This window comes from Chaetomium tenue (genome assembly GCF_020726465.1).
Source record: "Chaetomium tenue strain MPI-SDFR-AT-0079 chromosome Unknown F5144scaffold_3, whole genome shotgun sequence".
In the NCBI taxonomy this organism is placed as follows: domain Eukaryota; kingdom Fungi; phylum Ascomycota; class Sordariomycetes; order Sordariales; family Chaetomiaceae; genus Chaetomium; species Chaetomium tenue.
In genome coordinates this window covers 1,705,939-1,733,654 of record NW_027117331.1, presented here as the reverse complement: position 1 = coordinate 1,733,654, position 27,716 = coordinate 1,705,939, and the positions used below count along the sequence as shown (strand labels likewise).

At 56.2% G+C, this 27,716-nt stretch overlaps 8 protein-coding genes across 8 annotated transcripts; 5 read left to right on the top strand and 3 right to left on the bottom strand.

The window, feature by feature from the left end:
* Positions 1-175: 175 nt before the first annotated feature.
* On the bottom strand, positions 176-2,760 carry F5144DRAFT_174881 (armadillo-type protein). Its single transcript, XM_066782661.1, has 7 exons — positions 2,536-2,760; positions 2,352-2,457; positions 2,134-2,285; positions 1,577-2,068; positions 1,264-1,523; positions 775-1,213; positions 176-720 (listed from the first exon to the last, which is right to left on the bottom strand). The coding sequence occupies exons 1-7, from the start codon at positions 2,599-2,601 to the stop codon at positions 361-363; spliced, it is 1,875 nt and encodes a 624-aa protein (XP_066644609.1). The 5' UTR covers positions 2,602-2,760; the 3' UTR covers positions 176-360.
* Positions 2,761-3,315: 555 nt separating this feature from the next.
* Positions 3,316-6,535, bottom strand: F5144DRAFT_508624 (protein-tyrosine phosphatase-like protein). Its single transcript, XM_066786506.1, has 2 exons — positions 6,150-6,535; positions 3,316-6,092 (listed from the first exon to the last, which is right to left on the bottom strand). Exons 1-2 carry the CDS (start codon positions 6,171-6,173, stop codon positions 3,633-3,635), a joined length of 2,484 nt encoding a protein of 827 aa, XP_066644608.1. The 5' UTR covers positions 6,174-6,535; the 3' UTR covers positions 3,316-3,632.
* A 61-nt stretch (positions 6,536-6,596) lies between these two features.
* On the top strand, positions 6,597-8,116 carry F5144DRAFT_567077 (40S ribosomal protein uS3). Its single transcript, XM_066788580.1, has 2 exons — positions 6,597-6,858; positions 6,997-8,116. The coding sequence occupies exons 1-2, from the start codon at positions 6,836-6,838 to the stop codon at positions 7,754-7,756; spliced, it is 783 nt and encodes a 260-aa protein (XP_066644607.1). The 5' UTR covers positions 6,597-6,835; the 3' UTR covers positions 7,757-8,116.
* F5144DRAFT_174820 (uncharacterized protein) lies at positions 7,917-8,918 on the top strand. The gene has a single exon (XM_066782660.1). The coding sequence runs from the start codon at positions 8,135-8,137 to the stop codon at positions 8,768-8,770; it is 636 nt and encodes a 211-aa protein (XP_066644606.1). The 5' UTR covers positions 7,917-8,134; the 3' UTR covers positions 8,771-8,918.
* Positions 8,919-8,999: 81 nt separating this feature from the next.
* F5144DRAFT_601073 (magnesium transporter NIPA-domain-containing protein) lies at positions 9,000-10,708 on the bottom strand (the record flags this gene model as incomplete). Its single annotated transcript, XM_066791123.1, has 7 exons — positions 9,000-9,543; positions 9,601-9,892; positions 9,959-10,210; positions 10,270-10,360; positions 10,477-10,502; positions 10,568-10,611; positions 10,695-10,708. The coding sequence occupies 7 exons, from the start codon at positions 10,706-10,708 to the stop codon at positions 9,000-9,002; spliced, it is 1,263 nt and encodes a 420-aa protein (XP_066644605.1).
* A 5,591-nt stretch (positions 10,709-16,299) lies between these two features.
* F5144DRAFT_174644 (uncharacterized protein) lies at positions 16,300-18,412 on the top strand. Its single transcript, XM_066782658.1, has 5 exons — positions 16,300-16,457; positions 16,511-16,954; positions 17,014-17,210; positions 17,261-18,068; positions 18,127-18,412. The coding sequence occupies exons 1-5, from the start codon at positions 16,455-16,457 to the stop codon at positions 18,214-18,216; spliced, it is 1,542 nt and encodes a 513-aa protein (XP_066644604.1). The 5' UTR covers positions 16,300-16,454; the 3' UTR covers positions 18,217-18,412.
* A 613-nt stretch (positions 18,413-19,025) lies between these two features.
* Positions 19,026-21,735, top strand: F5144DRAFT_487718 (anaphase-promoting complex, cyclosome, subunit 4-domain-containing protein; the record flags this gene model as incomplete). The annotated part of the gene is made up of 7 exons (XM_066785625.1): positions 19,026-19,257; positions 19,334-19,676; positions 19,732-20,311; positions 20,365-21,069; positions 21,123-21,177; positions 21,230-21,382; positions 21,434-21,735. 7 exons carry the CDS (start codon positions 19,026-19,028, stop codon positions 21,733-21,735), a joined length of 2,370 nt encoding a protein of 789 aa, XP_066644603.1.
* Positions 21,736-22,020: 285 nt separating this feature from the next.
* On the top strand, positions 22,021-27,087 carry F5144DRAFT_508605 (uncharacterized protein). Its single transcript, XM_066786505.1, has 2 exons — positions 22,021-26,197; positions 26,285-27,087. The coding sequence occupies exons 1-2, from the start codon at positions 22,377-22,379 to the stop codon at positions 26,826-26,828; spliced, it is 4,365 nt and encodes a 1,454-aa protein (XP_066644602.1). The 5' UTR covers positions 22,021-22,376; the 3' UTR covers positions 26,829-27,087.
* The last annotated feature ends 629 nt before the right edge of the window (positions 27,088-27,716 follow it).

Below are 27,716 nucleotides of genomic sequence, written 5' to 3'. Positions count from 1 at the left end.
GGGCTAGCGAAGGCAACAAGTGATACCCGGCGAAACAGTAAGAGTGATAGCGTTTCAACGTTGGCGGTATCATCATCATTTTCAAGGCGAAGCGATGGCTATCCGCCCCTCCCATCGAGTGTCCACCCCGCATGCTATAATAGACCTGTTGCCCCCTTCACATACACATTTGCCAAACATGCCCATGACCGGTCTATCAACGGTGACCCATGCGTTTCAATACCCTACAGTACTCGAACCATCATCTAACCACCCACCATGACACCGTGGGAAAGCCAAGAACAAACCAGGCTGAGTGAACCGCAAACGCAGCGAAATAACAAAGGCAAGAACGGGATGGCTTCATTATGACTCTCTCTTCTATGGTGATGTGTTCATAGGCTCGCCGGCAGCCCCGATCGCCCCCGTCGCTGCGGCCGCCGCCATGGTCGCAAAATACCGTACATCCACGTCGTCATCCTTCTGGAGCTTCTCAAGACTGGGCGTGATCCGCTCGTCGATCAGCTGCTGGCCCTTGGGCGACGCCGTAAACGGTGTCTTGGCCTGCTCTAGCGTGTAGATGGTGCCCTCTTCAGGCAGCCGGCGTAACGACGCAATCAGGGCCGAGTATGTCTTTGCGACGTTGAACCGAATGTTCGGGATCTCGTCGGCTGTGAGCTTTTCTAGCATGGGCAGGATTGACTTGGCGATGACATCCATAGTCACGACGGTGGACAGTGTCTGTTCTGGCTGTCAGTTCACCACCCGAGGACTGTCTTACGAGGGTTTACTCACCGAGATGGCAAAGCATGTGGTCATCCTGTAAAGGTAATTGGGGTGCGCTCCCATCGCCATGACCTTGGGGATAATGGCCTCGTTGGCCCACTCGACACCAAATACCTCAGTAAGCTTCTTAAGGTTGTGAGTTGCCGCCTCGCGGATGGAGAACACCGTGTCGCCGAGCCAGCCCATGCAGAGTTGACTGAGCTTATCATCAAAAAACTGGACACCTAGCTGGCCGGCGAGCAGGGGCATATGGCCGATGATAGCGAGCCGCACGCGCCATTGCTTATCCTCGGCGAGCTCGACGATGGCGGGGAGAAGAGATTGTGCGAGTAGATCGATGCCAATGACCTGATTTACCAGCTCCAACTTGGAGATGATGTGTAGGCGGACTTCGGGGAACTCGTCCTTCAGCATCTGGAGGAACATGGGCAGCAAATGATCGATAGTCCTGTCGACAGTTAGTGGATGATTCTTTGTATGGTTATGCAGAGACCATACTCTTGTTTGCCCAGGATGGGGGCCAGGCCGCTGATTTGTGTTCCGAGAGCCGCACGCACATGCTGCGAGCTGTCTGAGACCAGGTTCTCTACCGTGCCCATGATGTCGCTGAGGAGGGTGTTTCGGTCGGCTAGGGCGCAGAAACCGGGGATCTGGCCGGCGCTCGCAGTCCGGACCTCGGCCTCGCCGTCCTTGAGTAGTTTTACAAAGGCGGGCACCAGATCCCTAGCAACGACCTCCTCATCGACTGCCTTGGCAATCTACACATCGGGTTAGTTATTTTCTCCGCAATCCCGTCGCTCGGTTGACGGACCTTCTCGAACCTATCGGCGATCATGTACCGCACCCTCCAGCTCTTGTCCTCTATCAAGCTGCGTAGCGAGGTAAGGAGCACGCCGTGGCTCGCTTGTTGCTCCTTGGGGACGACTTCGGCAATCGAAATCAGGATCTCAACGGTGAGTAGCCGGACGCTGTCTTGGTCGTCCTGGACTAGGTGCTGGAACATGGGTATCATCTCCTCCACAACAATCGCGGCAGGCATTTCCTTCACAAACTTGGCCATGTTGGTGGCGGCCTGACGGCGCACCATGGGTGTGTCATCGTGGACCAGCTGGCTGAACTGTTGTCGAAGCTGTTCTTGGATAGGCGGCGAGACTTTAGAGTAGGGGGCCGTGAAGAGGCCGCACCCCGAGACCTTGGAAGTGAACCAGTCGGCTTTGGAGAGACGAATCGTGAGGGGGATAAAGTACTCCTCGACTTGTTGAGGAGAGAGATCGACGCAGATCTTGTTTAGCGACTCGACAGCCTGCAAAAACGGGGGTGTCAGTCAACGCGCCGGGTTACTGCCGATACTGCATCCCCCGCGCTTACCTTGTCCCGCACCACGGGCTCCTCGATGGCTGCGAGGTTCTCGAGTGGGGAGAGGAGGACGTGACCCCACTGGGGACCGCCGACGTAGTCGATAAAGCCCCCGAGCTCTTCGCTCAAGGCGACGAGGACCTCATCCTCATCCTCGACGGACTCTGCAGCCGGGGTACGTTAGCGATGAATGGGTCCGCGATATCGGGCGAGAGGCGGGGCAGGCTGACCGTCAAGGAAGGGGATCAGCTCCTCACGGGTGCGCTCAGCACCCAAAGCAAGGGCAATCGTCGATAGACGGTGGATGGCGTTGAGTCGGAGCAAGACGTCATCGTGCTAAAACACGCGATATTAATCACCGCAACTGCGGGAAGGGATAAGGGAGGGAAAGGGGGGGTCTCGTCACCGCCATACCTTCAATTCGTCGATCAGCACGGCGATGGGGTAGAGCTCATCGTTGGTGTTCGTCGCGTCAGCCATGGCGGGCGACTGTGGAAAGAAAGAAACTGCGCGGTTGTCTGTCGCAGGAAAATCGGGGAGTCGGTGTTCTGTTCGGGGTGAAATCAAGGCTGGGTTTTTTTTGGGCAGGCGCTGGGTATGGCGGCTGGGATCGCGTGTGGTGCGGGATGTGATGCAATGGGAAAGTGGATGTGGGTGTTGGCCGACCGGGCGTCCTTAGGTAACGAATGCACTGGCAGCAAGAGTGGGCTGCCCGCTTGTTAGTTAACTATGCTGAAGCTCGTTTTTGTCGGTAGCTACCCAGGTAACTGACTACCCAGGTATTGTATTGTTGGGTTGGCGTAAAGTCGTGGGTTGGAAAATGCTATTTTAATGTAGAGTCGTGGTGAAATCACCGGTGACCATAACACAGATGTAGCAAAAATCGGCAAGCGGGAATCAAGACGCCCTGTGTGTTGGCGGGATTAGCTGCGGAGAGGATGGATTGGGAGATGGCAGACAGCCAGGTGCGGCGTGGGTGGAATGCGGGCAGCAGGTCATCAAAATCCAGGCATGTCCCTTTTGGGTCGCTGCTAGCCTGCCACCTTGCGGCTTGGTTGGTCAGTGCGTAGCCTCTGAGCCCAGCACGCCCAGCCAGCCATGTCCAGTGCGGGGCTGCTGATGGGGTGGGGTAAGGCTGTTCGCGCTTCAGGGGGGCCCCTCGATCTCGAGTGTTCTTTGATATCAACCGGATGGCATGAAATCAACATCAAAGCGAGTTTTGTTTTCTTTTCTTTTCGAAACGCTCTTCTTATTTGTATGTACCTAGGTAGCTAAGACGGCGCTGAGCAATGAAAACACCGAGCGATCTAGGGTACCGATATGCCTTTGACATCGCGTCCAATACCCCTTTATCATAAAACCAGCTTCATATCCATGCTAGGTAGACCATACCCTTGCCGATGTTGGCTCTATGCCTTTCTTATAGAGAGGGCATGCCTAGTCCATCTAGCCCCTACAAACAAAATCGCTGGTTAAACAAGCAATCCCCGCTTCATGCCGCCCGACTTAACTCATTCCATACTCTTCATCTCCTGCCCTTCGTCCACCTCTTCCGTTTTTCTGTTGTCCTGATCCTCGACAGGACCATTAGGCTCTGCGCTATGTCCACCCGGACGACTCCTACCCGTACTCGGACTACCGGTGCCGCCGAAGACGCCTCCCCCAATATTCAGCCCTGAGAGTCGGTCCTGTAATACCCCGAGGGCACCGGGCACCACGCCTGTGCTCGCACTACGATTGAATGACGCTGACGTCCTGACTTCTGGTGTAAGAGCCTCATGAGCAGTCTCCACGCCCGTGAGCACCGACTGGCTTGCAGTCAAAGCCGGTGGCTGAGGGTGGGATGAGCTCGCGGTGTCCGCAGATGCGATTTCGGACTGGGTCCCTGCGTTGTCACCAGCACCTTGCTCCGACAACCCGGACGAGGCTTGATATGCCGCGACGCGTTCCGCTGTGGCTAGAGAGGCATTGATGTCGTCATTCATCTCGTCATCAGTGCGATTGAACACCTGGTGCCACCACCGCACCTCGCCCAGCCGCGGAAAGATGAGTCGCTCCCGCCCCTTGGTGAGGTCATCGATGGTCGGATCATACTGGTCGTTCGTGAATTCCTGGCGGCGGCTTAAGAAATAAGACCAGACACTCCGCGTGCGCTCATGAAGCTTTGCCTCCCGACGCTGCCGCTCATTGTTGTACAAGAAGGTACCATACTGGCACGAATATAGATGGTACAGCAATCGCCGGAGGAAGCGTTCATTAAACTCGAACCGCGTTGGGTGTTGACGGAAAAGCTGATAGGTCGCATCGAGGAACTGGTGAAAAACGGGCGACACATCCTTAGGTTTCGTGGCTTCGTCTTCGGTGATGGGCGCAGGGCCTTGTTTCGCCTCGTCAACAGTTAGGGGCTCCTCCACTTCTGATGATGACGATGCCTCCTTCTCGGCTCCCACACTCATGTTCCACAACCTCTTTGCGCTCGCGAGGGCGTTTTCGATCGCATCCCCCCGGCCTTCGCTTTCACCCGGCCGGATTGATGAGCCCGCCAGCGCTTCACTATCCACGGTAAACCAGCTCTCATGGCCCAAGGGACCCGACCGCATTTGGAACATGTGTCCAAACGACAGCCACTCCTTCTCAACCAGGACGATGAAGCCATCAATGGTGCGGTAGTACGGATCAAGCATCAGCTGGGACAGTGCGCTCAGCTGGCTCGTCCGGTCCCAGCCATCGGAGCAGTGGATGAGCACATGAGAATGTTGGATGGCAACCTGCCGCGCGATGATAGCCGAGCCGTCTAGGATGCCGCGGATATGCTTCAGCCACTTGCTTTTGGTTAGGAGATCTTTGTTCGGAGGGAAAGGGGAAACATCGGCGTCCTTGATGGCGCTGATGACCTTGTCTAGGGAGTCCCTCATGACGTGAATATTGTCTATATTTAGGAACACCTTTTTCGCGAATCTGTAGTAATCCATGTTCTCCGAACCCATTCCAAGAGCCTGCATGGCGTAAGAGTTGAGGACGGGCCGGGCGTCGACAATCAGGTTGTGTTGCTGAGCGCCGTATACCAGTCGTTTTCCGGTCTTTTCGTCGTACTGCGTATTAATACTAGCAATAAATTCATCTTCTGTCTGCACAGGTTCCGACTCGGGCGACGTGGTATCAACCTCTGCACCCTCGGCGGTCAGGTCCACGTGGCTGGAAGAGGGGCTCTCCTCCGTGTTTAACGCAGGTCCCGTGTCGAGACAGTCCACATTGGCAGAGAAGCAGGCTCCGACGAGGCGCTCATCCTGAATGCTGCGCTTCATCCGCAGCCCCACAAACGGTTGTGAGCTGCGGGTTATTGTGCAGTTGTTGACAGGATGGAGGTAGCAGAGCGCTGGAATCCGGGCGCGAGAGCGGAAAGCCGCAGCATATTTAAGAGTACTATCCGAAATCTTGGACGGTACTGCCAGCACTGCTGGGTACGTTGAGGAGAAGGCGTAATCCTTGTTGATCATGGTTATCCTCCACCCTAGGTCCGGCAACTTTTCGCTGATGCCCTGTCGCTTGAATTCAGCCTTCGCGTCGTACAGCTCCCAACCATTGATCTTATTCTCTGGCGAGCCTGGTGGGGGGGTGTAGTTGAAGGCTAGAAGGTTTTCTATGCTCCCTAGCCTGCAGGTCCTCGCACGGATAAATTCGAAGGCATCTCGGGCCTGCTTGTCGTCAGGAAAGTTGAAGCAGACATACGTGAAGTCCCGGAAACGGATTCGTATCGATGAGGGGACACCACTCGAGGGAGTAGTCGGTCGCAGCGTGCACAGGGAGATGACGTGGAACGCAAACCAAACCTGCTTGACCGGGTTCTTAGAATGCGAGTCGGCGTCGGCGGTTGATTCGGGGGGAAATCGGAAGACGAGATGGAAGTCATTAAGTGCCAAATCGCCCAGTTGAGGCTTCCCGCCTCGCAGGGCGTGCACATTGGGATACACCTAATGCACGCTTTTAGTACATACAATCCTCTCCGGTTGCAGCGGAGGATCACGTACGTGCTTGTTCTGAGGGGCCGACATGGCTAAGAAACGAGGATGGTGCTTTTTGGGCGGAGCTGTAGCGGGAGCTTGATAAGCAGCAGCTCAGTCAGGCAAACCGATCAGGCAAACCGAGAGTTGCGAGGTTGACAGAGAGTTGGAGAATCGCGGGGCAGTCCTGTCCTGGTGTTCATCCGCGAGGAACTTGTGTGGCGAGAGAGACACTGAGACTGGGGCTAGCTGGCATGGTCAGCACATGTTGCAAGTCCGGCCGTAGCATGGAAGCTTCCTCCGTTAACTGTTGTGGAAGCGTTGGGGAAACAGCATCACAAGACCGTGCCTGCCGACTTGCGCCTGCACCCAGTGGAGTTGACGGACTGGAGAACCGTTCGCATTTGACGTCGATAGGTGATTAGCGCCCCACCTAACCCAGGCCAGCCGCAAGGCTGCATTATCCCGTTGCAGCCACGCCTGGCTTTTGCTGAAGCACCCCTCACATTTGGAGAAGTGGCTGATTGGTCGAGCCAAACCCTACTCCACTTCACAATTAGACCGGGCAAGACAGCCCACCAAGAATTCGCAAAAAGCCCTGTGCAGGTCGAATTTCCCCCAGTCCGAAAAAAGTTGGGTCAACATCGCCGTGCCTCAGCATCTCCAACAATTGAAGTCGTGAGGATTATCATCGCCAAATCACAATCACAGTCATGGCTGTTCCCGGCACTCAGATGTAAGTAGCGAAACCACCTTTTCGAGTCGAGTTAGTGGATGGGCAATCGGCCAGCGAAGCGAGAGGACAGCGATATCATGGTTCTATATGCGCATTCAGCTAGGGGAAGTTGGAAACTGACATATTCGCCTTTTGCAGCTCCAAGAGGAGAAAGTTCGTCGCTGACGGTGTTTTTTACGCCGAGCTAAACGAGTTCTTCCAGCGCGAACTCGCTGAGGAGGGCTACTCCGGCGTCGAAGTCCGAGTCACCCCGACCGTCACTGACATCATCATCCGCGCAACACACACCCAGGAGGTTCTGGGCGAGCAGGGTCGCCGCATTCGCGAGCTCACCAGCCTCATTCAGAAACGTTTCAAGTTCCCCGAGAACTCGGTCTCCCTCTATGCCGCCAAGGTCCAGAACCGCGGCCTCTCGGCTGTCGCCCAGTGCGAGTCCCTCCGGTACAAGCTGCTCAACGGTCTCGCCGTCCGCCGTGCTTGCTACGGTGTCCTCCGTTTCATCATGGAGAGCGGTGCCAAGGGTTGCGAGGTCGTCGTTTCCGGCAAGCTGCGCGCCGCCCGCGCCAAGAGCATGAAGTTCACCGACGGCTTCATGATCCACTCCGGCCAGCCGGCCAAGGACTTCATCGACAGCGCCACCCGTCACGTCCTTCTCCGCCAGGGTGTGCTCGGTATCAAGGTCAAGATCATGCGCGGCAGCGACCCCGAGGGCAAGGCCGGCCCGCAGAAATCGCTCCCTGACGCCGTCACGATTATCGAGCCCAAGGACGAGGCCCCGGTTGTTCAGCCCATGAGCCAGGACTACGGCGCTAAGGCCGCCGCCGCCCAGGCTGCTGCTGAGGCTGCCCGCCAGGAGGAGCAGGCCGGTGAGGAGGAGCCCGCCCCCGCGGAGCAATAGGATCGCTCCGGTGGTGGTGATGTGGCTTCTTTCTCTGGTCAGGGAGGCGACGCCGATTTGGACACTGGTTTTGGGCACAGCCAGGTCGTCGATTCCAGTGGTTGGTGATCGCAAACGAATGCAGGAACTGACTAGGAGGGTTTCTTCGGGCGCGCCACACGCTCGACGGTATGGTTGCGGATGGATGGGTCACTCGGCGTCAACATTGAGCATAATGCATTGAGTCTGAAACGGGAAAACGGACGGAATGATGCTTTGGAGAGTGGATTTGTAACTATCCAGATCAACCCATGGTCAGGGCAGTTAACGTCGGACGATCCTGCACTCGCACGAGGAATTAAACCTCTGAATACACCGGCATGTCCTGTGATGTGATTGATGCCTAGTAGTGAAGCGAGCCATCTAGCTGCCAAGATTCCTCCTCGCCCACCCGAAGGCGAGAGGGGAGGTATGCGTATATCAACGCCCACTACACGCACATCGAAGGAAGGAGAAGTAAGTGAGCCTCATCATATTGTACAACGCCGCAACGCGGCAGATTTAGAAAATCGTACAGAAGCAGAACCCCCAAGAGGCCAAGTTAAATCAACTATCCCAAGAACGCCCAAGACGTGCAATGATGTGCTACGCTGCCCACCCACCCCCTGCCCGCCCGCCTCCAGAACAGATATCATGAGATTTTGGCATCAGAACCCTTCCCCCCCGCCACCCTACCGGCCGGCCTTCCCTCCCCGGCCTCCGGCTCCAAAACCCGTCCTGTCCTGTGCTGTCGGGCATATTTCGTTCTTCCCCGCGCCCCTCCCCCTCCACTCCCATCCCGCCTGTTTTCATGAGATCCGCCGAAACTCCCCGGCCCGTTATTCCCCCCCTCCCAGAGAAAGTGAAGGGAAAGGAAAAATTGTACATGGGGCCAAACGCCTTCCCTCCTCCACGTATAACCAAATTCTGTCTTTCATCTCGGCCTCTAGTCTTGCGCTCGGTCTGTTGCTCCGTAAATCTGGGATTTGTCGCTGATGCAGCAGATCAAAATCCTGTGCCGAGTTGGTAGGGGCGAAAAAAGCGGACTTGATGTCCGTTTGTGTGTCTGTCTGTCTGTCTGCTATTTGAGACCAACAACAACAATAAACAGCCGAAGTGATTTCGAGAGCGCCGGTCTGGCGGGGCGCCTAGAACAGTAAATGCGGAAGAACAAAGGGAAAGAAAGAAAAGGAAAAAAAGACCGAAAAAGGCCGACAGCGTATCATCACCTCTCTCCCGACTTCCGATTTTGCAGCTCTATCGACCCATTATTCCCACCCTTGACAGCGAGATGGGCCGCCCCGGCGCCGTTTGGCGGGTGGCCGTTCGACCTCTGGGGTTGGAAATTGGGGATCATGGGCGAGCGGGGGTCATCGGAGCTCTCCTCGTCGGTATCCTCGGCGAGGTCGGTCAGGCCGAAGCCGCCACCGGCCGCCTCCTCCTCGTCGTAGGCGTGAATCAGGCCCTCGCGGTCACTCGAGCGGTTGCCGCCGCCCTGCGACCGGCGCGCCTCCATGCTCATGCGCGTCTGGATGCTCGAGATCATGTCGGTGCCCGTGGCGTCGCCGTTGCTGCGCCGTGCAAGCATCTTGGTGCCGTTAGGGTCGTTACGGCTGAGGTTAAGGAGATAGACGCCCGTGAAGGTGACGAGGAAGCCGCAGATGAGGGAGAGCGTGTTGACGGCTTCGGTGGTGTTGAAGCCCTTGAAGAGGATGAACGAGGCGCACAGCGTGGCGGTGGTGAATGTGACATAGTAGAGAGGGTTGACGCTATTGGAGGTCAGTTAACGTTGCACAGCTGCTAGCGGATGGGGGTGAAGATCGTACATGTTGGTGGGGAACTGGCTTAGCGCTTTGTTGAAGTAGTTCATCTGGGTCAGGATGCAGACGACGGTGATGATCATGAAGACATAGGTCGAGGGATGCGAGAACTGGTTGTGGCCCGCGAAGGTCAACTTCAGTGCGATGCCGAACGCTTTGACAGCCATCACTGAGACCGACCCGACGGTTGAGCAGATGCTCAGGTAGATGAGGGGGTTCTTCTTCCCATAGACCGGGGCGACCTTGTAGATCATGACGCCCGCAAAGACGCAGACGGAAATCGCGTACAACAAGAACCCTGGCGCAGGTTAGAAAGAGCACCCCCCATATTTGGTTGATCGAGAAGATAGGGGTCAAAACAAACCTGGCTGAATCGCATAGTTAAGGATCTGGTCGACCGTTTCGATATCCTCGTCAGGGGGTGCGTGCAAGACAATGATGACGGCCCCAATCAGACAAATTGCGCTCCCCAGCTTGCCCAAAGTCCCCAACTCTTCTTTGAGGATGTAGGAACCCAGCACAGCTCCTATCAGCACGGACAATGCGCCCAAAGGCGTGACGAGGATGGCGGGCGCGAAGGCGTATGCCGCAAAGTTGAAGATTTCTCCGAGAACCACTGTGAAGTGCCGTCAGCGCATTTGTCCGAGATGTAGCCAGCGCCGAATAGGCCCGTACAGCAGATGATGCCCGCCCACCAAATGGGACTGCGTAAGTAGACGAATCCATCGCCCTCGAAGCCATGCCGTTCCTCTGCATGCATCAGCCCCTATAACACGCAAGTCCTGGTCAGCACAACTATTCCCGTTCGGTATGCGTGGTACATTGGCCCTATAGCGCGGCCGGTTTCGGCTTTGGAGGGGGAGGGGGGTTTGGTTGTCCTACTTTCTTGGTGATCACGAAACTAGTACCTGTGACGCAGCATGTTAGCGATCTATTGCTGTAATCTCATCCGACCATAGGGCGAGGCGCATACCAATGGCTAAACTTGATGTCATGGCTAGTGCCAGACCGATGTACCTGCCGTCAGGTGTCAGCGAAACTGCGCCCCCTCCGTCCCCGTGCCGTGGCAGCAGGACAGCCTCCAGTGGGAGGAACCGTACTTGTCTTCCAGCATTGTTTCGGTCGTGAAAAGGTCAACTTGAAGCGACGGTCGGGGTAACGGCAATGCGCTACCCGGTTGAGTGCTGTCGGAGCGACAGGCTGAGGTTGGTAGAGAGAGGGGCAGGGCGCTCGCGCCGGGCGAGGACTCCAGGAGAAAACAACGGGAAAGATTCCAGCAAGGTCTCTCTCTGCCACCGATGCATCCGGGTGCTACCGATCGCGGCCGACGGTTCCTCGAGCGACGGGGTGTGGCGGGAAAGTGTTCCGTTCGTTCGTCCGGCTGCTTGTTCAATCGTTAGAAGAGGACAGAAGTCGACGCCGAGTCTTGTCCAGCGTTTGCTGCGCGCTAAGGCCCTTCCAGCTTGCTTGTTCCTCCTTTTTTCAAGTGCCACCTACAAAAAGTGAAGAAATCAATACGGCCGTGGTCATTCAAGAAACGAGCGAGTCCGTTCTTCCTCTTTCGTGCAATGATCGTGGAGGTGGTTAGCAGCAACTGTTTTGCGCCGTGGAGAGCCAAGTTTCATTCAAGGCCCCTGCTACGCTGGAGTGGTGCGAGGGTGGAAGTCTGGGGACGGGCGGCGGTTTCAAGAATCTCGGGCGACCCCTGTCTGAGTGATGGGACCCCTGTTTTCGGCCGCGCCTGTGCCTTGGGGGGACCGGCCAGACTTGCTGTGTCCCAAAAAAGGCCTGCAGCCGCCACCACCTGCACTTCCACTTCCAGGGTACACATCTTGGCACGCGCCAAATCGCAGCAGGGACTGGACTCAGCCACGAAAACCAAAGAGATTGAGAGATTCTCCCCGCCAAGAGGCCGCGAATCTTGGTCTTGGCCAGACTCGTTTGAAGATTAAACGAAGATTAAACAAAAGCCAAGTCACATTTTCTCACCCATAACTAACCCGGTTTCTGACTCAGCGGGGAACTGTTACACGCACATTTAGGGTTGAGAGTCCCGCTCGTCAAGGGCGCTTTCCACATAAAAGCCCCCTTCATCTCACCTGGGGTTTTGGTTGGTGTTGGTGAGGCGAGCGGGCCCGATCACAACCTTGCCTCGGCTCTTAACCCACAGTTAGGGCCATAAACCACGTCAGCCCCCCCCCACTCCCTGCTTGCTTGAACGAAACTGAGTGGCTGGACAGTGGGGATGTTTGTGTGCGAAACTGCTCGGCTTGAACTGGTTGTCACTCTTTTTAAAGATCTGGGGGACATGGGGACATGGAAACATATTTCTTGCATATATGTGGTTCTGCTAGGGATGACCATTTCTGCAGTTGGTTCTGATACCCCTGAGCCATGCAGATCCGGAGGTTAAGCCCGCTCATCTGTTTCAATCTCTCGGCTGTCGTCACGCGGTAACTATAGGCAAGTACGTATCTAGATTCTCATGTGTGAATGCCAAGGGGTCCAGAAATAAGACCATCACATCACGGTATAATGGCCTTCCATACATGGATGTACATACTTCCATGTCTCGAGGCTTTATTATACCACCAAAACACGAACTGGGCGGTAACTATACACTCAACAAACAGTTTCATAGTTTCATCGCCTCACCCTCAGAGATGAAACAACAGTCCCCTAACCACAAAAACCGGGGTAATTAAAGTAAACAGCCGTACCAGCCAAAGAATCGAAAAAGAAAAAAAACCATCCATCCCCTCACTCGCCGGCCTCTCGAGTGCTAGCGCCAGCTCATCTACCCCCCCAAGTGTTGGAAGGTCAGAACGGCAGCCAGGGGAAGACCCAGACCAACCCAACCTCCGTGACAGAAAAGTGACTTCGGGCGAATGACCGCCCCTGATGGACCAAGTCCGAGGTCTATGAAGCAATAGTGCCATCCCAAAATCCATGCCCCAATAGCCTTTTCTGATCCACCAACTCCGGAATTGTTCAGTAAGTCCTACAGGTGAAAGGGCGGGTAAAAAAAATGCTGAGTTAGATGGAGTGTCGAGGCGCCGTTTTGGCGCGTTGTTGAGCTGGTAAACCATGCTCGTAAAGATTGTTCGTCTGCTGATATGTCCGAATGATTTGGTCTAGGGCGCGAACTCCGGTCATGCTGGCCGGGATTCAGAGCCCAGGAGAGTCACCTTAGACTCGCCGTGGAAAACCCTACCTACCTATCACAGTCGCTCAGAAGGCGCTGCCGATTTTGTCGAGATATTACCTGTCAAACATTGGAAACGGGGGGGTGGGGAGGTTGGGTGGGGTTGGGGGGAATAATAAATAGCCAATGTGAGGTTGAACTACAACCCATATTTGGGTGCATAAGAAATCATCGAGGGGGTTGCGGGGAGTCTTCCGTTCAGGTCCGGCGACGCTTGTAATCTGCGTTGCCGTTAGTGAAGGCGCAACCTTTTAGCGGGGGGCGGCATACCGGTCTCTTCGGCAAGACTCTCTGTCTCGTCAGCCCTGCTCCGTTTACCAGCAACGCTCGGTGGGGTTAGAGGAACCTCCTTCGATTCCTCGTAGTCGGCACCGGCATTTTCAATCGCTGGCTGTTGCTCGTACTCATCCTCATCATTCTCCCAGTCGATTTCGTCTTTATCGTCACCAGAAGCAGCCGCCAACTGTTGAGCGTCGTCGTTTGCTGGCGTGAAGACGCCGTCTGCGGTATCATCCTCGTCGTAGTCAATCTCGTCGCCGTTCATAGTCGTGCTCGTGTGAATAGATGCCGTTTCCGCCACGGCGGTGTCATGGCCTCCATTCTCTGAATAGTCAACGACGGATTCGTTGAAGGTTCCGGCGGCAAACGGCTCTTGCACATCTTCGGCATCATTGTCGGGATTGTCTAGATCATCATAGGTAATCGTGTCCTCGTGCTCGTCCGCTCCTTCGTGGATGGCAGATAAGCCAGGCTCGTCGTCGAACGCGAGGATGAGATCGTCATCTTGATGAGCATCACTGTTAGCATCAACGTCGACCGAAAAAGTCATGCTGGCGTCACTGGGCTCGGAAGCTTTGCTGGTACAGAAAGACCCGACAGAGCTGCCACGAGTCCGGTTGAGGTTCGTTCCAAGAAACCGGGAGAATGGGCTCTGCACTTGTACTTGGAGGGGTGGTGGTGTTTTACTCTCAAGATTACCGCTGGGAGTGTGTTCATATTCGTCATCCGAATAATCAATATCCCAAGGAGCTTCCTCGCTAACTCCGATCGAGCTGGGCACTTGTACTGGGGCCGAGACTGAGAGCTTCTCTTGGACCGGAGGAGGGGAAGGCTTGACCGGCGAGTTGTAAAGAGAAATAGGCGGAGTCGGAGAAAGAAAAGAGGGGGGTTTACCGTTAGAATCTACTTCCTGTTCGGACACACCATCGTTTGGCGCCGCGCCTTCATCGACTGCACCGAAAGCTGAGGTTTCGGGAACTTCATCACCTTGTTGTTCCGTCGGCTGGTTTTTGACCTCATCCGTCTCCTCGATCCGAGTTTCAGGGTGCTGCGAGGCCGCACCAGTGTCGTCTTCTGTAGCCTGTCCGTCCCAGGCCTGCTCCTCATCGGCTCCATCATCCGTTGTGTCATGAGAGAGCCCTTCGGCGGAAGGAATTTCAAAATGCCCCTCGCCTTCGGAAGCTACATCAGCGGCATCCGAGGTTTGCGGTGCAGTCACATCAAACTGGTCATCCTGCCGTTGCTCTCCCGACGCCTCATCGTGGCTGAGAGCTGATTCGGGCTCACCCTGCTCCTCATGATCGGCGTCGGCATGTCCGGCTTCGTCATAATACTCATCCATGTTTCCGTCTTCGAAGGTCTCATCTTGGGCTTGCTCATAATCAAGATCGTTGGCCCGGGATATCTCCTCATGGTTCTCTGACATTTCAGAATCCTCTGCGCTACTCGGGGAGCCCTTGAACCGGGACGCATTGGAGAGGAGGTCGAGAAAATGCTCCTCGCTGTCGCGTCGCACAATCAGGTGGAGGACAGGGTCCGCGGGTGCGCCAGGTACTTGGCCGAGGGCGGAATGGCAATCAAGTATCTCACGAAAAGTGCGATTCAAGAACTTCTCGTTTGATCGCTCCCCAAACTCGAGCTCGAGAGGGTCAAAGCGGATCACCAGTTCATCCGTGGCGGCGATCTCGTCTGAGATTACAGCACGAAGCGCAGAGAGAAATTGTGACAGGGGGCAGTCAAGCTCCTCGACTCTAGAAAGAAAATACGAATCAGAGTCGTCCTCCGAGGTCCCAAACAAGGAATAGCACTCTTGGTTGTAGAGAACTTCTATGTCCGGGATCTTGGCACGAGAGAGCATGATATCGTCGAGCACTTTCTCCAGATTAAAGCCACGGTAATCAGTAACGGGGTGCTCGCGCGTAGCCTCATCGTCGAAGGCGTCAATAGTGACGCCGTTTCCTTCCGGTTGACGAGGAGTTTCTTCTGTATTGGCGTCATCAAGCGCATGCTGCGGGTCCTGTGCCTCTATGCTCTCATCATGGCCCTGGAAGTCGACGTCCTGATCCCATGACACATCGTTCCCATGCAACGATTCTTCGAGGTGGTCGCCATCATCCGTCACCGGAACGGGAACCGGCTTGCCCTCGGACAGGGTGTCCGCCAAAGCAACTTCTGGCTCATCGGCCTCTGTATTGCTCAACTCGGCGTTGGCCTCAGTGGCCAAGAGCTCGTCATCCTCGTATCCAATCTCATCTTGATATGCCCCGTCGGCACCATCGGCATCGTCGGCATCATCGGCATCATTGATGGCTTCCGTAGTTTGCGCCGTTTCATCATTGGTGGCGGGAGGGGCAATCTCTGGGCCCGTGTGCTCAAGTTCGGGCTCGACAGAGGCATCGTCGGGGAGTTTCCCTGTGAGGATGTGGTCGAATCCCGCATACGAATCGGCGGGGACCTCATCAGTGAGACCGTTCTCAACTTCCTCGTATGGCCCGTCTAGTCCGAAATCGAGCCCCTCGGCCTCGAAAGCCTCAAGCTCCGCATTAGACTCGAAGTCTAGTTGAAACGCTTGGTCCAGCTGATCGGGCGGGCCGGTCTCCACCGATAACCCAGCATTTTCCATCATGAATTGTGTGTGGCTCGGAGGTAGTTAGTCGAAGGGAAAACACGAAAGGTCCTGTGATACGTTGGGTGGCCTCCTTTGCTACTGGAAGCACATCGGCATTCAGTGCTTTGGAAGGTCCAGCCAGTGAGGCGGTAGAGAAGGCGCGAGTCAGGGTAATTTGGAATGACGTGATGGGCTGGTCTTTTGAAGAACGGCGCTGATAGCTATGTGGTTATCGGGAGGCGATGGCCGGTGAAATGCCGTGATTTTTGTGACTCAATACTAGAAAACTAGCCAGACGATCCAATGTTGGATCAATTCCGAATGATACGGGACGTGCAGGTGCGGCAACAATGTCGACCGAGCACGGATATTTCGCGATCGGTAATTGTGCCCTCGAGTAGAAACGGTGAGTCGCGTAACGTAGAATAGGCTGTGATCGGGGTCTGTCGGTTCGGGGCAACTTCACGGATGAAGCTGTTGGCCGCCTGGTTGTTGTTGAGGTTGGAAATGGATCGGAAACAAGATCGTACTTGAATGGTCCCTGCATTTCAGTTGGCGAGCTTCAGCTTCTCCTTTGTTGGTCCGTGCACAAACACGCTATGCACTGCCAGCTGCCAGCCCCTCGATTCGCAGTGGCAGAAAGCCAGATCAACCACAGTGTACCAATACCAATTAGTGACAGCGGCTTCAGCCTTCGAGTCGAAGCTAGGCCAGCCGCACACTCGAACCACCGTCACCACCACTACTATCACCTCGAGCCTAGCTAAGATGGTGGGTTTTCTCCGTTTCCCTGGGTACTTGGGAAAAGCTGACAAAATTATTAGGTTGTCCTTGCTGCGTCCATTTGCACCCGCGGCGGCAAGGCCGTTCTCGCGCGGTCATTCCACGACATCAAGCGATCGCGCATCGAAGCCCTCCTAGCGTCCTTCCCGAAGGCGGCGAACTCGGGCACACAGCACACCACCGTCGAGCAGGACAATGTCCGATTCGTCTACCAGCCGTTGGACGAGCTGTACATGGTGCTCATCACCAACAAGCAGTCCAACATTCTGCAGGACATCGACTCGCTGCACCTTTTCGCCCAGGTCGTGACCAGCACCTGCAGGAGTCTCGACGAACGTGAAATTCTCAGGAATGCCTTCGAGCTTATTAGCGCCTTCGACGAACTGGTGACGCTCGGATACCGGGAGAACTTGACCACCAGCCAGATTAAGACATTTTTGGAGATGGAGAGTCATGAAGAGCGGATTCAGGAGATTATTGCCCGGGTACGTTGGCTCGGGATACTATGGGTTGGATTTCGGTTGCTGACGCAACCGCCTCACAGAACAAAGAGTTGGAGGCCACCGAGGAGCGCAAGAGGAAGGCCAAGCAGCTGGAGATGCAGCGCAAGGAGTCTGGGAGGAGCGGTGGTCGCAGCGGTGGCATGAGCCGGCCGCCCGTCTACCCGACGTACACTCCCCCCGTGCGGCCTGCCGTCACCGAGACATACGATACTTACGAGGCCGAGAAGAACAAGTCCAAGTACGCCATCTTTGGGACGAGCACCTGGGTACGCGAGCTGACCAAAGCAGGTTTACCGCACCGAAGGGCAAGGGTATGCAGCTGGGCAAGAAGTCCAAGACCATAGACATGTTCGAGCGCGTAAAGACAGAGCTGGGGCCAGTGGACGACACACCCCTTGTGCCCGTCGCCACCCCATCTGCCCCAGAACCGACCGCTGCCCCTCGGATATCGTCGACATTAGACCGAGATGCGATCCATGTCACAATCAACGAGGCCATTACGGCCAAGATCTCCAGAGAAGGGGGCCTGAACTCGTTCTCCGTCAGCGGCGACCTGTCGCTGCGCGTAACGGATGCGTCGCTCACCAAGGTTAAGTTGAACCTCGACGCTACGCCGTCGCATGGCGCGCAATTCCGGACCCATCCCAACGTGGACAAGAACGCATTCAATAGCTCCAAGACGATCCAAATGGCCAACGTAGCGCGGGGCTTCCCCGTGAACAACGCCGTGGGCGTTCTCCGATGGCGGGCGGCTCCCAAAGCGGACGATACGAGCGTGTTACCCATTAGCTTTACTGTCTGGGTTAACAAGGGCTCGGATGGCAACTGCACGCTGACAATCGAGTACGAGTTGACCGGAAACGATACCTTGAAGGATGTCAGCGTCGTTGTACCATTCACAAGTGCCGAACCCTCCATTTCCAGCTTCGACGCTGTCTACGAGGTGTCTGGCGACAGCCTGGAGTGGTCCATCGGCACAGTCAGCGAGGAGAACCCCAGCGGCGCGTTTGAGTTTGAGGCGCAGACAGACGACGAGGACGAGTTCTTCCCGATGCAAGTGCGGTTCTCGAAGACGACACCCTTCATGGACGTTGATGTAAGTTTTCTCTATCCGCAAAGCAGTGAAAAGCGTCGACTAATCAATCCATTCGTAGGTCAAATCGGTTGAGCTGATCGAGATGAACGAGGAGGTTACGTTCTCCAAGGAGATCAAATCGGTTGCAGAGGGCTATGTAATCGAGTAGAAGAGCAAGAGGCTGGGTTAAGGAACGAGGGAGGCTGGCGCTGGAGCAGGCATGTATCTTTGGTGCGAGGCGTGACTAGAGGCGGGAAAATGTCCCATTTATCATATTCCAACTTACAAAACAACCCAAGTGAATGCATGTTTGCTAGAGTGGGATGGAGACGCCTCCCTAGATTTGAGACAGTTGCTCTCCTCCCTTTGGCCAAAAAAAAAACGAACTCGAAAGGGGATCAAAAAATTAAGGAAAGAGAAATTAGCAAGAAGCATCTAAGAAAAACAAGAGGCAAAGAAAACCGAGCAAAATAAATTGAATAACAGAAACCGGGTCAAATAAGAAGTAGATTTTGGGCTTTCGAAAGGCGTTCTTTTCATTCCCCTCGTCCAAGGTTTTGATGGTACCTCAACTTGGAGTTCTTTTGACCAGAGAGTGTTCTCTTGAAATCAGTTTCCATTACAAGCAGACGCACAGTGCGAGTATTGGAGCCATACACACAACAGAGGATTCTCCATTGGAGGGCAGAACGGTAAACAACATCACGATCAGGCAAGAACAACCAAAGCGAACGCAACACGACTTCAAAACCGAGTCCGGATTAATGGCATAACCCCTCCTTTTTCGCACCACTGGACATCCAAAGAATGGCATTCATCACCCATCCAGCCACATGAGCGCCCTTCAATCTCATCAACGAAGGAACCCCAAAAAGCTACTTCTCTCGCATCTGAACCTCAGTTCCCCTTCCCTAGGTTTCCAACAACAGCACCCCGCTCCCCTAACAACATCGCCACCAAAGACGAAAAGAAGCAAACATGACAACCCACCCCCCCCGCTCCCTCGCGAAACTGCCCCTCCTCGGCACCACCGCGCTCTCGTCCCCCGCCGCCGCCGGCCACCTCGCCTGCAACCCGGCCATCGACCTGACCGCGACGGTCGGCGACGCCGGCGCCGCCCTGCTCGTCTGGCGCGCCGGCGACCAGGGCCTGGTCTCGAAATGTGTCGAGCGCGGCAGGACCGTGGACGCGCTCGCGTGGAAGGCTGATGGTAAGTTGTGATGTCTGGTTTCTTTTGTTTGTTGTGTGTGTGTGGCTGACGTGGTGGTGGTTGGGGTTGGGTGTAGGGCAGTTTTTGGCGGCTGGGTGGAGTGATGGCGTGGTGAGGTTGGTGGGGCTGGAGAGTAGCAAGGCGGTGCATCATATTCGGGTCTTGCGGGGGCGTGAGGATGGTGGTGGTGGTGGTGATGCTGCTGCGGCGGGGAAGATTGGTTTCATTGCGTGGGTGAGGAATGCTACGGGGGAGAGTCGGCGGAGGAAGGGGGGGCTTGGGAAAGGGGATAAGCAGGAGAGGAGGATCTTGCTGGATGGAGAGAGGACGGGGGACGTGGCGGTCGATTTGCCGCGCGAGTTGGTCTTTTTGGAGGCCGAAACGTCGTTACCGAAACTCAGCCCGTTACCTGCGGGCGGGTCAGGGCAAGTAGCCGTCCTTTTTCCCCGGGGATGAGGTGTTTGCTGACTTGAGCAGGAATGACATGTTCTTGTTTTCGTCAACAGCATCGCTCGAGTCTGTGTTTCGGCCGTTCAAGGCCGAAGAAGCCGACGACGTACATGTTATGGTCGTGGGGACGACTGATGGCGGGATACATCTCAGCATCAACGACTCGTTCGTCATCGGTACCGCAAAACACTCCCCTCGTGGCGGCGATGAAATATTCCACCTCTGCGGACACAGCTCACGCCCAGAGACTTCAACTCACATACTGTTACTTAGGCCGGAGACCGGAGATGGTACCGCTTTGTATCTGGTACCAATGAACCTGGCCTTCCTGGACTCTTCGCCGGCCAATCTGTCGCTTTTGGCCTCCAAGACAACCACATTGCAAAATCTGCTGCGATATCTAAAGTCTACTCAGTCACACATGGTCAGTGACTGGCAGTCGACGCGAGAGTTGCCACGGCGATTTATGGCCGGGGTCCAGGACGATCTTAAGAAAATGCCCAACGGAGATATGACGGTCGTCCAGGCGCTTTACCACACGGTGGTTACAGGTCACGTCTATGAGCCAGTAAAGGAGTGGCTCATGGACACCCTCGGTGAACGAGTAAGTGCCACTTAATGAGTTTAAACCATGATCTAAACTCACTGTGTTTATAGGGACATAAGCGCTGGGAAAAGGCGGTGGTATCCGGCCTTACCAGTCTCCGTGGCCTGGTCCACGGAAACTTTATACCCGCACTGGAAAGGTGTGGTGCCATCCTCAGCCGCCTGCTCGGAATTGCGCGCTTCCACGGTACTGGGAAGGACATCGGGTTTGATGAAGCCCAGATTGTCAAGCTCCTGGAGATTGTTTCGTGCCTGATGATGGTTGCTCACAGAATCTTGACAATCGTTATGGACGAGCTGGAGTATTTCAACGCCTTCTCAATCTGGCTGCGGCTGGAGATCGACAAGCAAGGGTCGTCTTCAATCACCGAGGAGCTCTCTGAGAAAGAGGCAACAATGGACAACCCCAGAGTGCTGTCATACATCCAGCATTATTTGGCAAGCAGTCCTTTGTCGGTGTATTTTGAAGAGGTCGCCAAGGAGGATTACGCCAAAGACCAAGAGATGATAGCGCCGGGCGTATCTCTAGTAGACCTCTTAGACAAGCAGTTACGGGAGCAAGCGGGAGGCCGGCCATACATGAAGGTGTTTCCTCGCATCGACTTCCTGTTGAACTATTTGGTCACTAGCGCCAACGCCGTTTTTGATGGCATTGCCAACGCGGAGAAGCAGGGTGTCAAGTTTGGCCAAGGGACTGAGATATCGATTGGGAAAAAGATATGGAAACATGATTTGTGGATGGGCCGGCCTCATAAGGTGAGTCGCTATCCACGGTTCGAGTTTGGATGGCTTGCTAATTGGTGTTTTAGGACCTTTCAGCACCGACGTTTACCGCGATAGTTTCAGAAGATGACAAGTCAAAGAGTTGGTTTGATACGCCCTTGAAGATGGCCCTCCCAGCTAACGTATCATTTAGTCTGCATTATTCGTACCGACGTCCCGCTTGCAGAAAGCGCCAACCCCCCGACTTCAACGAGGGCTTGTGTGCTAGGGTTACCTGATGGTGTAACTATTGTTGACCTCAAGTTTCTCGACGACAAGTCTTTGCTGGTCTTGTGTAGCCAAAAAGGTAAGACCGAGCCATCAAGCAAAGTTGTAGGTCGTGTTAACAACAATCTAGAGGAGCCAAGGTCGGTTCTGCTACGGATCACCTACCAATCACCCCAAATGCTTTATCAGGGGTATACAAAGGGGCAGGCGCCCCCCGTGCTAGTGTTTGACGGCACAGAGAGCGCTGGGCTTGGTTCGTGCGTTGCCCCCTCCAACATGTCTGGCTTAACTCCTATTCAAATGGTGGTTCAAAGGCCCAGCAATTTGAGGGGTGAAATTCCTGCCAGGATATGTCTTTTGGGGCGAGACAAGGCCATGTATAAGACTTATACCTTTCCGAATGACTTCGATGACGGCAATGGGCAACCTTAGGAGTACACCCAGACATCTCGAACGGCAGAGGCATGGGATGAGTTTTGGTACCTAGTTAAGTGAGGGAACAAGACAGCAAACGAAGAATGGGGCGTGTATCACTTGGTATCATTCCGTGGACTAGATCTAGCAAATTATCTATGAGGAACATGCCAACCCATTGATGGAGCTCCTCTCTGTTGTTGAATTACCCCTAAGAAAATCGGGCAATGTACCAAGCAAAGGGGGAAAAGGAGACGGTGCCGCGCACTGTGTCTTGGAATAGCAATCAAAACGGCCCGGGGGCGCTAACTAACCGTTAGCGGCACATCCTAGGCCACAGGTGTTCTCGAACCGTTCTGTAGTGGCTTGGCTGCGGATTGGCTTCAACTGAAACAGAACGTCATTGGGTATCATCTACCAACGAAACCAACGAAACAACACCTCCCCATCCATTGAACATCACCAACTTGGAATCCCCAGCCGGGATATTCTCGACCATGACGAAGCTTGGATAGCCATCGATTCTCTCAAATGATTGATATCATTGCGATAGGAGTCCAACTTGAAATACATCGTCCTTGTATCACCCAAGGCTGCACAGAAGCCCCCTACGGTGACACAAGATAGCTCCCGTCTCCGTCCCGATCCCGAGTCTCAAGATGAACGAACCGACAGTCCCACCGGCGGCAGCCCTAGCAGGGTTACGACCTTCAGCGACGATGCTGGCGGCAACAACCTCTTCTGGCTCTGGCCAACCATCCCAACCATCATCCTCCCAACCCTCTCAGCAATCACAATCACAATCACAACCCCAGCTCCCGACGCCGCCGTCGCACACCGGCCCGGCCATCCCCGTAACCCTCAACGAAGCTGCCCTCGACTCGCCGACCTTCCGCGCCACCGCCGTACACTTCTCCGACCAACTCGACGCCATTGAGCGCTGGCTCGAGAACTACGTCCGCAGCACTTCCAAGCTCGTGCACGACGTGCTCGCGCTCGAGGACTCGGTCGGCTCCTACCTCTCCAAGATCTCCCCGCCGACCATCGCGTCGCCCGTCGACTCGCACGTCCTCGATGCCGACTACACGGTGCCCGCGCTGCGCCGGGCCGCCGACGGCGCGCGCGACTGGTGGGGCGGCATCCTCGCCGTGGTGCGCCGCCTGGAGCCCGCCAGCGTCGAGCCGATCCGCGCCTACGTCCAGGGCGAGCTGCGCGCCTTCCGCGAGACCCGCCGCCTCCTCGAGGCCGCCCAGAAGACCTTCGACGCCACCCTCGCCCGCTACGTCGGCCAGAGCAAGACCAAGGAGCCCAGCTCCCTGCGCGAGGACGCCTTTGCCGTCTTTGAGACCCGCCGCGCGTACCTCAAGGCGAGCTTGGATTATTGCCAGATGGCGCCGCAGGTGCGCGCGGGGCTGGATAAGCTGCTCGTGCGCGTCTGTGCCGATGTTGGGCGGGAGATGCGGCGCACGGGTCAGGCGGCCGGCGTCGGTGGGCAAAACGCGTGGGGGAGCGAGCTGGAGAGGATCAGGGGCTGGGCGAGGGAGATGGAGATGACCGAGTCCGTGTTTAAGAGGGAGGCGCAGATTGCGAGGCGGGATATCGGCGAGAGCACGTTGGCTGTGTATAAGCCGTCGAGGGAGCTGGAAGACTACAGCATCTCGACCGTGCCGTTCCTTGGCTCCAAGGGGCCAATGAGCATCCAGCGGGGGGACCAGGTCGCCGTCATTTCGGAGAAGCAAGGGTGGTTGTTTCTGCGCGTGCTGTCTGGGAAGCCCGTCAGGACAACCTGGACACGCCGGTGGTACTACTGCCGTGATGGTATCTTCGGGTGGTTGATCCAAGGCCCCCAGGGAGTGCTACAGGGTGACGAGATCGGAGTGCTGCTGTGCAGCGCGAGGCCGGCGGTTCAGGAAGAGCGCCGGTTCTGCTTCGAGATCAAGACCAAGACGCAGACCATCATGCTGCAGGCCGAGACGCAAGCACAGCTGATCGAGTGGCTCGAGGTGTTCGAGGTGGCCAAGAAGAAGGCGATCGAGGCTAGCATGGGCCGGGACCAGAGCTCGCTTCTGGGAGGGACCGACCCGGCCTTCTCCATCACTCCGCCGTCGATTCCAGAGTTCTCGGCCAAGATGCTCGACAATCTCGATGAGACCAGCGTGGTGGAAAGGCAAACGACTCTCCCCATCCCGGGCGCGGACGGAAACATGGTGCGAGCGAGCTTCGACGCTCCTCCCCGCAGGGCGATTACTACTCACCTTGGCCGGGAGGATGGCGAGAGTGGACGGGAGCATGCTGCGCGTATCATGCAGAAGTTGGATTTGCACCGCAAATCGGCCTTCACGGGCTCGATGGATCCGTCTAGCGCAGGAACGGCTGGAGCTAGCATGGCCTCCAGCACGGCGACTTCTCCTCATGTCGGGTACCCTCCTCCGCTGCGCGTCCCTAATTCCCTACTCGATCAAACCCCAGGAAGTCTGGCTCCTATTACTCTGGCGAGGCCGCCTGTTGCGACTAATCTGAGCAAAACCGCTATCCTAGCAAGCGCCAATGCAGGAGCCTCTCGCGGCCTGCCGAGCGCGGTCCTGGCCAACTACTGGGGAAGCAGTCCCTATACGTCCATGTATTGCCCTACTCCTTCGATCCCTAATACTCCCAAGCCGGATATGAGCGATCCCTTCGTGGCCACCGCCATGCCTAGGACGCCAACGGTTGAGAAGCTGCCTGCGCCGGCCAACTCGCACAGGAAGACGGTGAGCGTAGATGCCACAGCCGCAGACATCCGCATCCGAGAGCAGACACCGTCGGAGAAGTTCCCACTCAACTACCCCCCCGAGCTGAGGGCGCAGTATGCACAGTTCCGGCTGTTCTTCCCAACAGCGCTACCAGATGACAAGCCTGTGTTGGTGTTCAACGCCGCTTGGTCTAGCGCGTCACCCGACAGCAAAGACGCGGGGATGGCCGGTAACGGGCGCATCTTTGTCACGCCGGACCGTATGTACTTTTACGGCCACCAGATGGGCTTGGTCGTGGCGTACGCCATCAACCTCGATAGCATCACCGAGCTGACGGCTGCCCCGGGCCGGGATTGCGATTTCATCTTCCTGCATCTGAACCAGGACATGCCGGACATCACATACTCGCGGATCACCATTAAGGTGTTCCTAGAGGATTTCTCGCTCCTCCAGTCCCGCCTCAACCTCTTGGTCGATGACCTCCAGGCGGCAGAGCCGATGGAGCTGTCTGAGATTATTGCAACACTGTCAACCTTGAATAAGGAGCAGGACGACAAGCGGAGCCCCAGCGTTGAGAGCTGGGAGGAGGTGTCATCCAACACACCGGCTGATAACGGTACGCCATTTGGCAGGCCCGTCCTGAGACGGGGACAGGATTCGCACAGCCGTAATAGGTCACGCGGGCTGAAGAAGTCGAACTATAAGCTCCAGTTGCCCACGCACCCGGTAACGTACGAGCCCCAGGGCATGGGCAAAAGCGTGGCCGAGCGGCACTTTGAGATTAGCGCTAAGTCATGCTTCCATGTCCTCTTTGGAGACAAGAGCTTCATTCTCCCTAAGCTCTACTTTGAGCGGGGCGCGAAGGATATTACCCAAGGACCCTGGGAGCTGAAGGACCACGGTCTTATGAAGCGGCAGTTCCGCTTCAAGGTTGACTACGTCGACATGCTCGGCCGCAAGAAGCCGGTGGATGTCACTGACTCGCAGACCATTGACATCTTTAACGACCACATCACCTACGTGGTCACGCATATCAAGACGCCGTGGCACCTGCCGCACTCCCACGCCTTTAAGCTCGTCACCAAGGTGGTCATCACACACCTCGCCAAATCCAAGTGCAAGCTGGCCATCTACACCAAAGCCGACTGGTCCAAGACGCCCACTTTCGCCTGGAAGAACATGGTGCAGCGCCAAGCACTCGACGACGCGGCCAACGATGCTGACGAGGTTGCCGACATCGCCACGGAGCAAGTGCGCAAGCTCGGCCCGCACAGCCGCACTAAGCGTGCCATCCAGGTGTACGGCAACATTGGCCAGCAAACCCAGATCGTCGTCTTCTCACCCGACACCACCCCCGAGGGCCAGCAGCTGCTCCAGAAATCCGGCGCGGCGGTGCGCCCACGCACGCTGACCGACATGATGCTAGAGACGGGGCGGTCGTTTATGGAGAGCGCTATCACTAGCGTTATGATGTGGGCCTTTGCGGCGGTGAGGCGGATCTTCAAGATCGTCACGGCGAACAGACTCATCCTGCTGCTGCTGGCGGCCAGCGCGGCATATAACCTGGTGGTCATCTCCCAGGCCAGCTCGACGTGGTGGGTCGAGCGCAAGTCGGCGCGGTACATGAGCCGGCTGGGCGTCGGGCCGAACTTGATGATGAGCAAGGCTATCTATCTGGCTGATCTGGACGAGGCGGCGGGTAATAGTAATGGTACTATGGCCCCGAGGAAGGACGGCGGGAGCCAATGGTATGTTTATGTTCCCCCCCCCCCCCCCCCCCCTCCCTCTTCGTTACCTTTTCCACCAAACCACTAACACCCCCCCCTTCCAAACAGCTACACCACCTTCCAAACCCTCCTCAACGCCACCACCCTCAGCCTCGACGCCCCTTACCAAGACGCGGGGCGCGCAGGAGCCGGGGCGGGAGCGACCGAGTTCGGATCGGCCACCAGCCGGGCGACGGCGCGGCGCGTGCGGCGTGTGCGCCAGCGCATGGGCGCCTACCGCCACGACCTGCTCGTCGCCATGCGCGTCGTCAACAAGGTCGAGCGCGAGATGCTGCATGCCGAGTGGGAGAGCTGGCTTGCGGGGGAGACCAGGCGCTGTGGGCAGGTGGGGGAGTTGTTGGCAGCGGCGGGGGCGGGGGGGAAGGGTAGTGGTGGTGGTGGTGGTGGTGGTGAGCAGGGTTGGGGTGGGGAGGGGGGGAAGGTGCAGAGTGTTATTGGGGGGTTGGGGGGGGCTAAGAAGGGAGAGGAGGGAGAGGGGAGTGACGGGGAGACGCAGCGTCGGGCTGCGCTGAGGAAGTGGTTCTCTGAGTACTGTACTAGCTGTGCTGCTGAGGAGAGGACGGCTTTGCAGCGGATGGGGACTATCATTTGAGGTTGGTTGTGGGCATGTGTGGTGGGTAGGATAGACGGATGGGGGGCTGGGCATTTGGTGCTGCTGCGGATATAACAAGTTGTAATCATAATTCGCGGCGGGATAGCATTAGTGGGAGGCCCGTCCCCGCTAGGGGGCGAAGGCTGGGCTGGCTGCATAGCGGAGTATATCAAGATTGTTTTCTGATGCTTGCATGTCATGGGTTTAGGATGGGGTTTGTGATTCCTTTCCATCATCTGGCGGCTCCCATAGGTGGAACTTTGCCCGTTCTATGCTACAGTTCGAGTTGCCTAACCTCTAGGAAGTAGGTTCGATAGTGTGTGATAGCACATGCTAACCTTTAATCTTTGTTTGCCTACTGTACCTACCGTTCGCCTTGGGGTCTCCCATGTCCCGTGCCCTAGTGCCCTGTGATGGTGGCAAGTGAAGGACCGAGCATGGGCCTATCAGCGAATGTACCTCATACACGTCACTCGAGATATCAAGGCTACTATGATTTGTTAGTAGCTAAATCCCCGAATAGCTTGGTAGGACACGAAGGTGTCATCGTCGTAATGAGATTCAGCACCGGGGATGCCAGCCAGACCGGTCTACTCCTGGATGTCAGGATATACAGCAACATGCTGGCGCTCAGACACTCGACATGTAGCCTGATTCACGTGGTATCGCCCCCGGATCGCCGCGGTTCATGGTGTGCCTTAACTGACGGTCACGGGGTCCGACAAGGCCAACCTAAAGCGAGCAACTGCCGTTGCCGAGCAGAAGAGAAACTTTTCCCCAACATCCACAAGACCCGAATTCCCAGACTGCCAGACCACACCATGATCTGGGCAGAGCTTCAAGCGCCGCTGGGGAATCTCGGGTGGGTGTATGGGATGGTGTGGATGG

Excerpts from the sequence above, each read along its gene's own strand:
- F5144DRAFT_508605 (XM_066786505.1), top strand. The coding sequence starts at position 22,377 with ATGAACGAACCGACAGTCCCACCGGCGGCAGCCCTAGCAGGGTTACGA. Across the intron at positions 26,198-26,284 it reads AAGGACGGCGGGAGCCAATG|CTACACCACCTTCCAAACCC; the intron begins GTATGTTTATGT and ends CCTTCCAAACAG.
- F5144DRAFT_567077 (XM_066788580.1), top strand. The coding sequence starts at position 6,836 with ATGGCTGTTCCCGGCACTCAGAT. Across the intron at positions 6,859-6,996 it reads GCTGTTCCCGGCACTCAGAT|CTCCAAGAGGAGAAAGTTCG; the intron begins GTAAGTAGCGAA and ends CGCCTTTTGCAG.
- F5144DRAFT_174881 (XM_066782661.1), bottom strand. The coding sequence starts at position 2,601 with ATGGCTGACGCGACGAACACCAACGATGAGCTCTACCCCATCGCCGTG. Across the intron at positions 2,458-2,535 it reads TGCTGATCGACGAATTGAAG|CACGATGACGTCTTGCTCCG; the intron begins GTATGGCGGTGA and ends CGCGTGTTTTAG. Across the intron at positions 721-774 it reads CCACATGCTTTGCCATCTCG|ACACTGTCCACCGTCGTGAC; the intron begins GTGAGTAAACCC and ends CAGCCAGAACAG.
- F5144DRAFT_174644 (XM_066782658.1), top strand. Across the intron at positions 17,211-17,260 it reads GCCGAGAAGAACAAGTCCAA|GTTTACCGCACCGAAGGGCA; the intron begins GTACGCCATCTT and ends TGACCAAAGCAG. Across the intron at positions 18,069-18,126 it reads CACCCTTCATGGACGTTGAT|GTCAAATCGGTTGAGCTGAT; the intron begins GTAAGTTTTCTC and ends ATCCATTCGTAG.
- F5144DRAFT_508624 (XM_066786506.1), bottom strand. The coding sequence starts at position 6,173 with ATGTCGGCCCCTCAGAACAAGCAC. Across the intron at positions 6,093-6,149 it reads CGGCCCCTCAGAACAAGCAC|GTGTATCCCAATGTGCACGC; the intron begins GTACGTGATCCT and ends AGCGTGCATTAG.
- F5144DRAFT_174820 (XM_066782660.1), top strand. The coding sequence starts at position 8,135 with ATGCCTAGTAGTGAAGCGAGCCATCTAGCTGCCAAGATTCCTCCTCGC.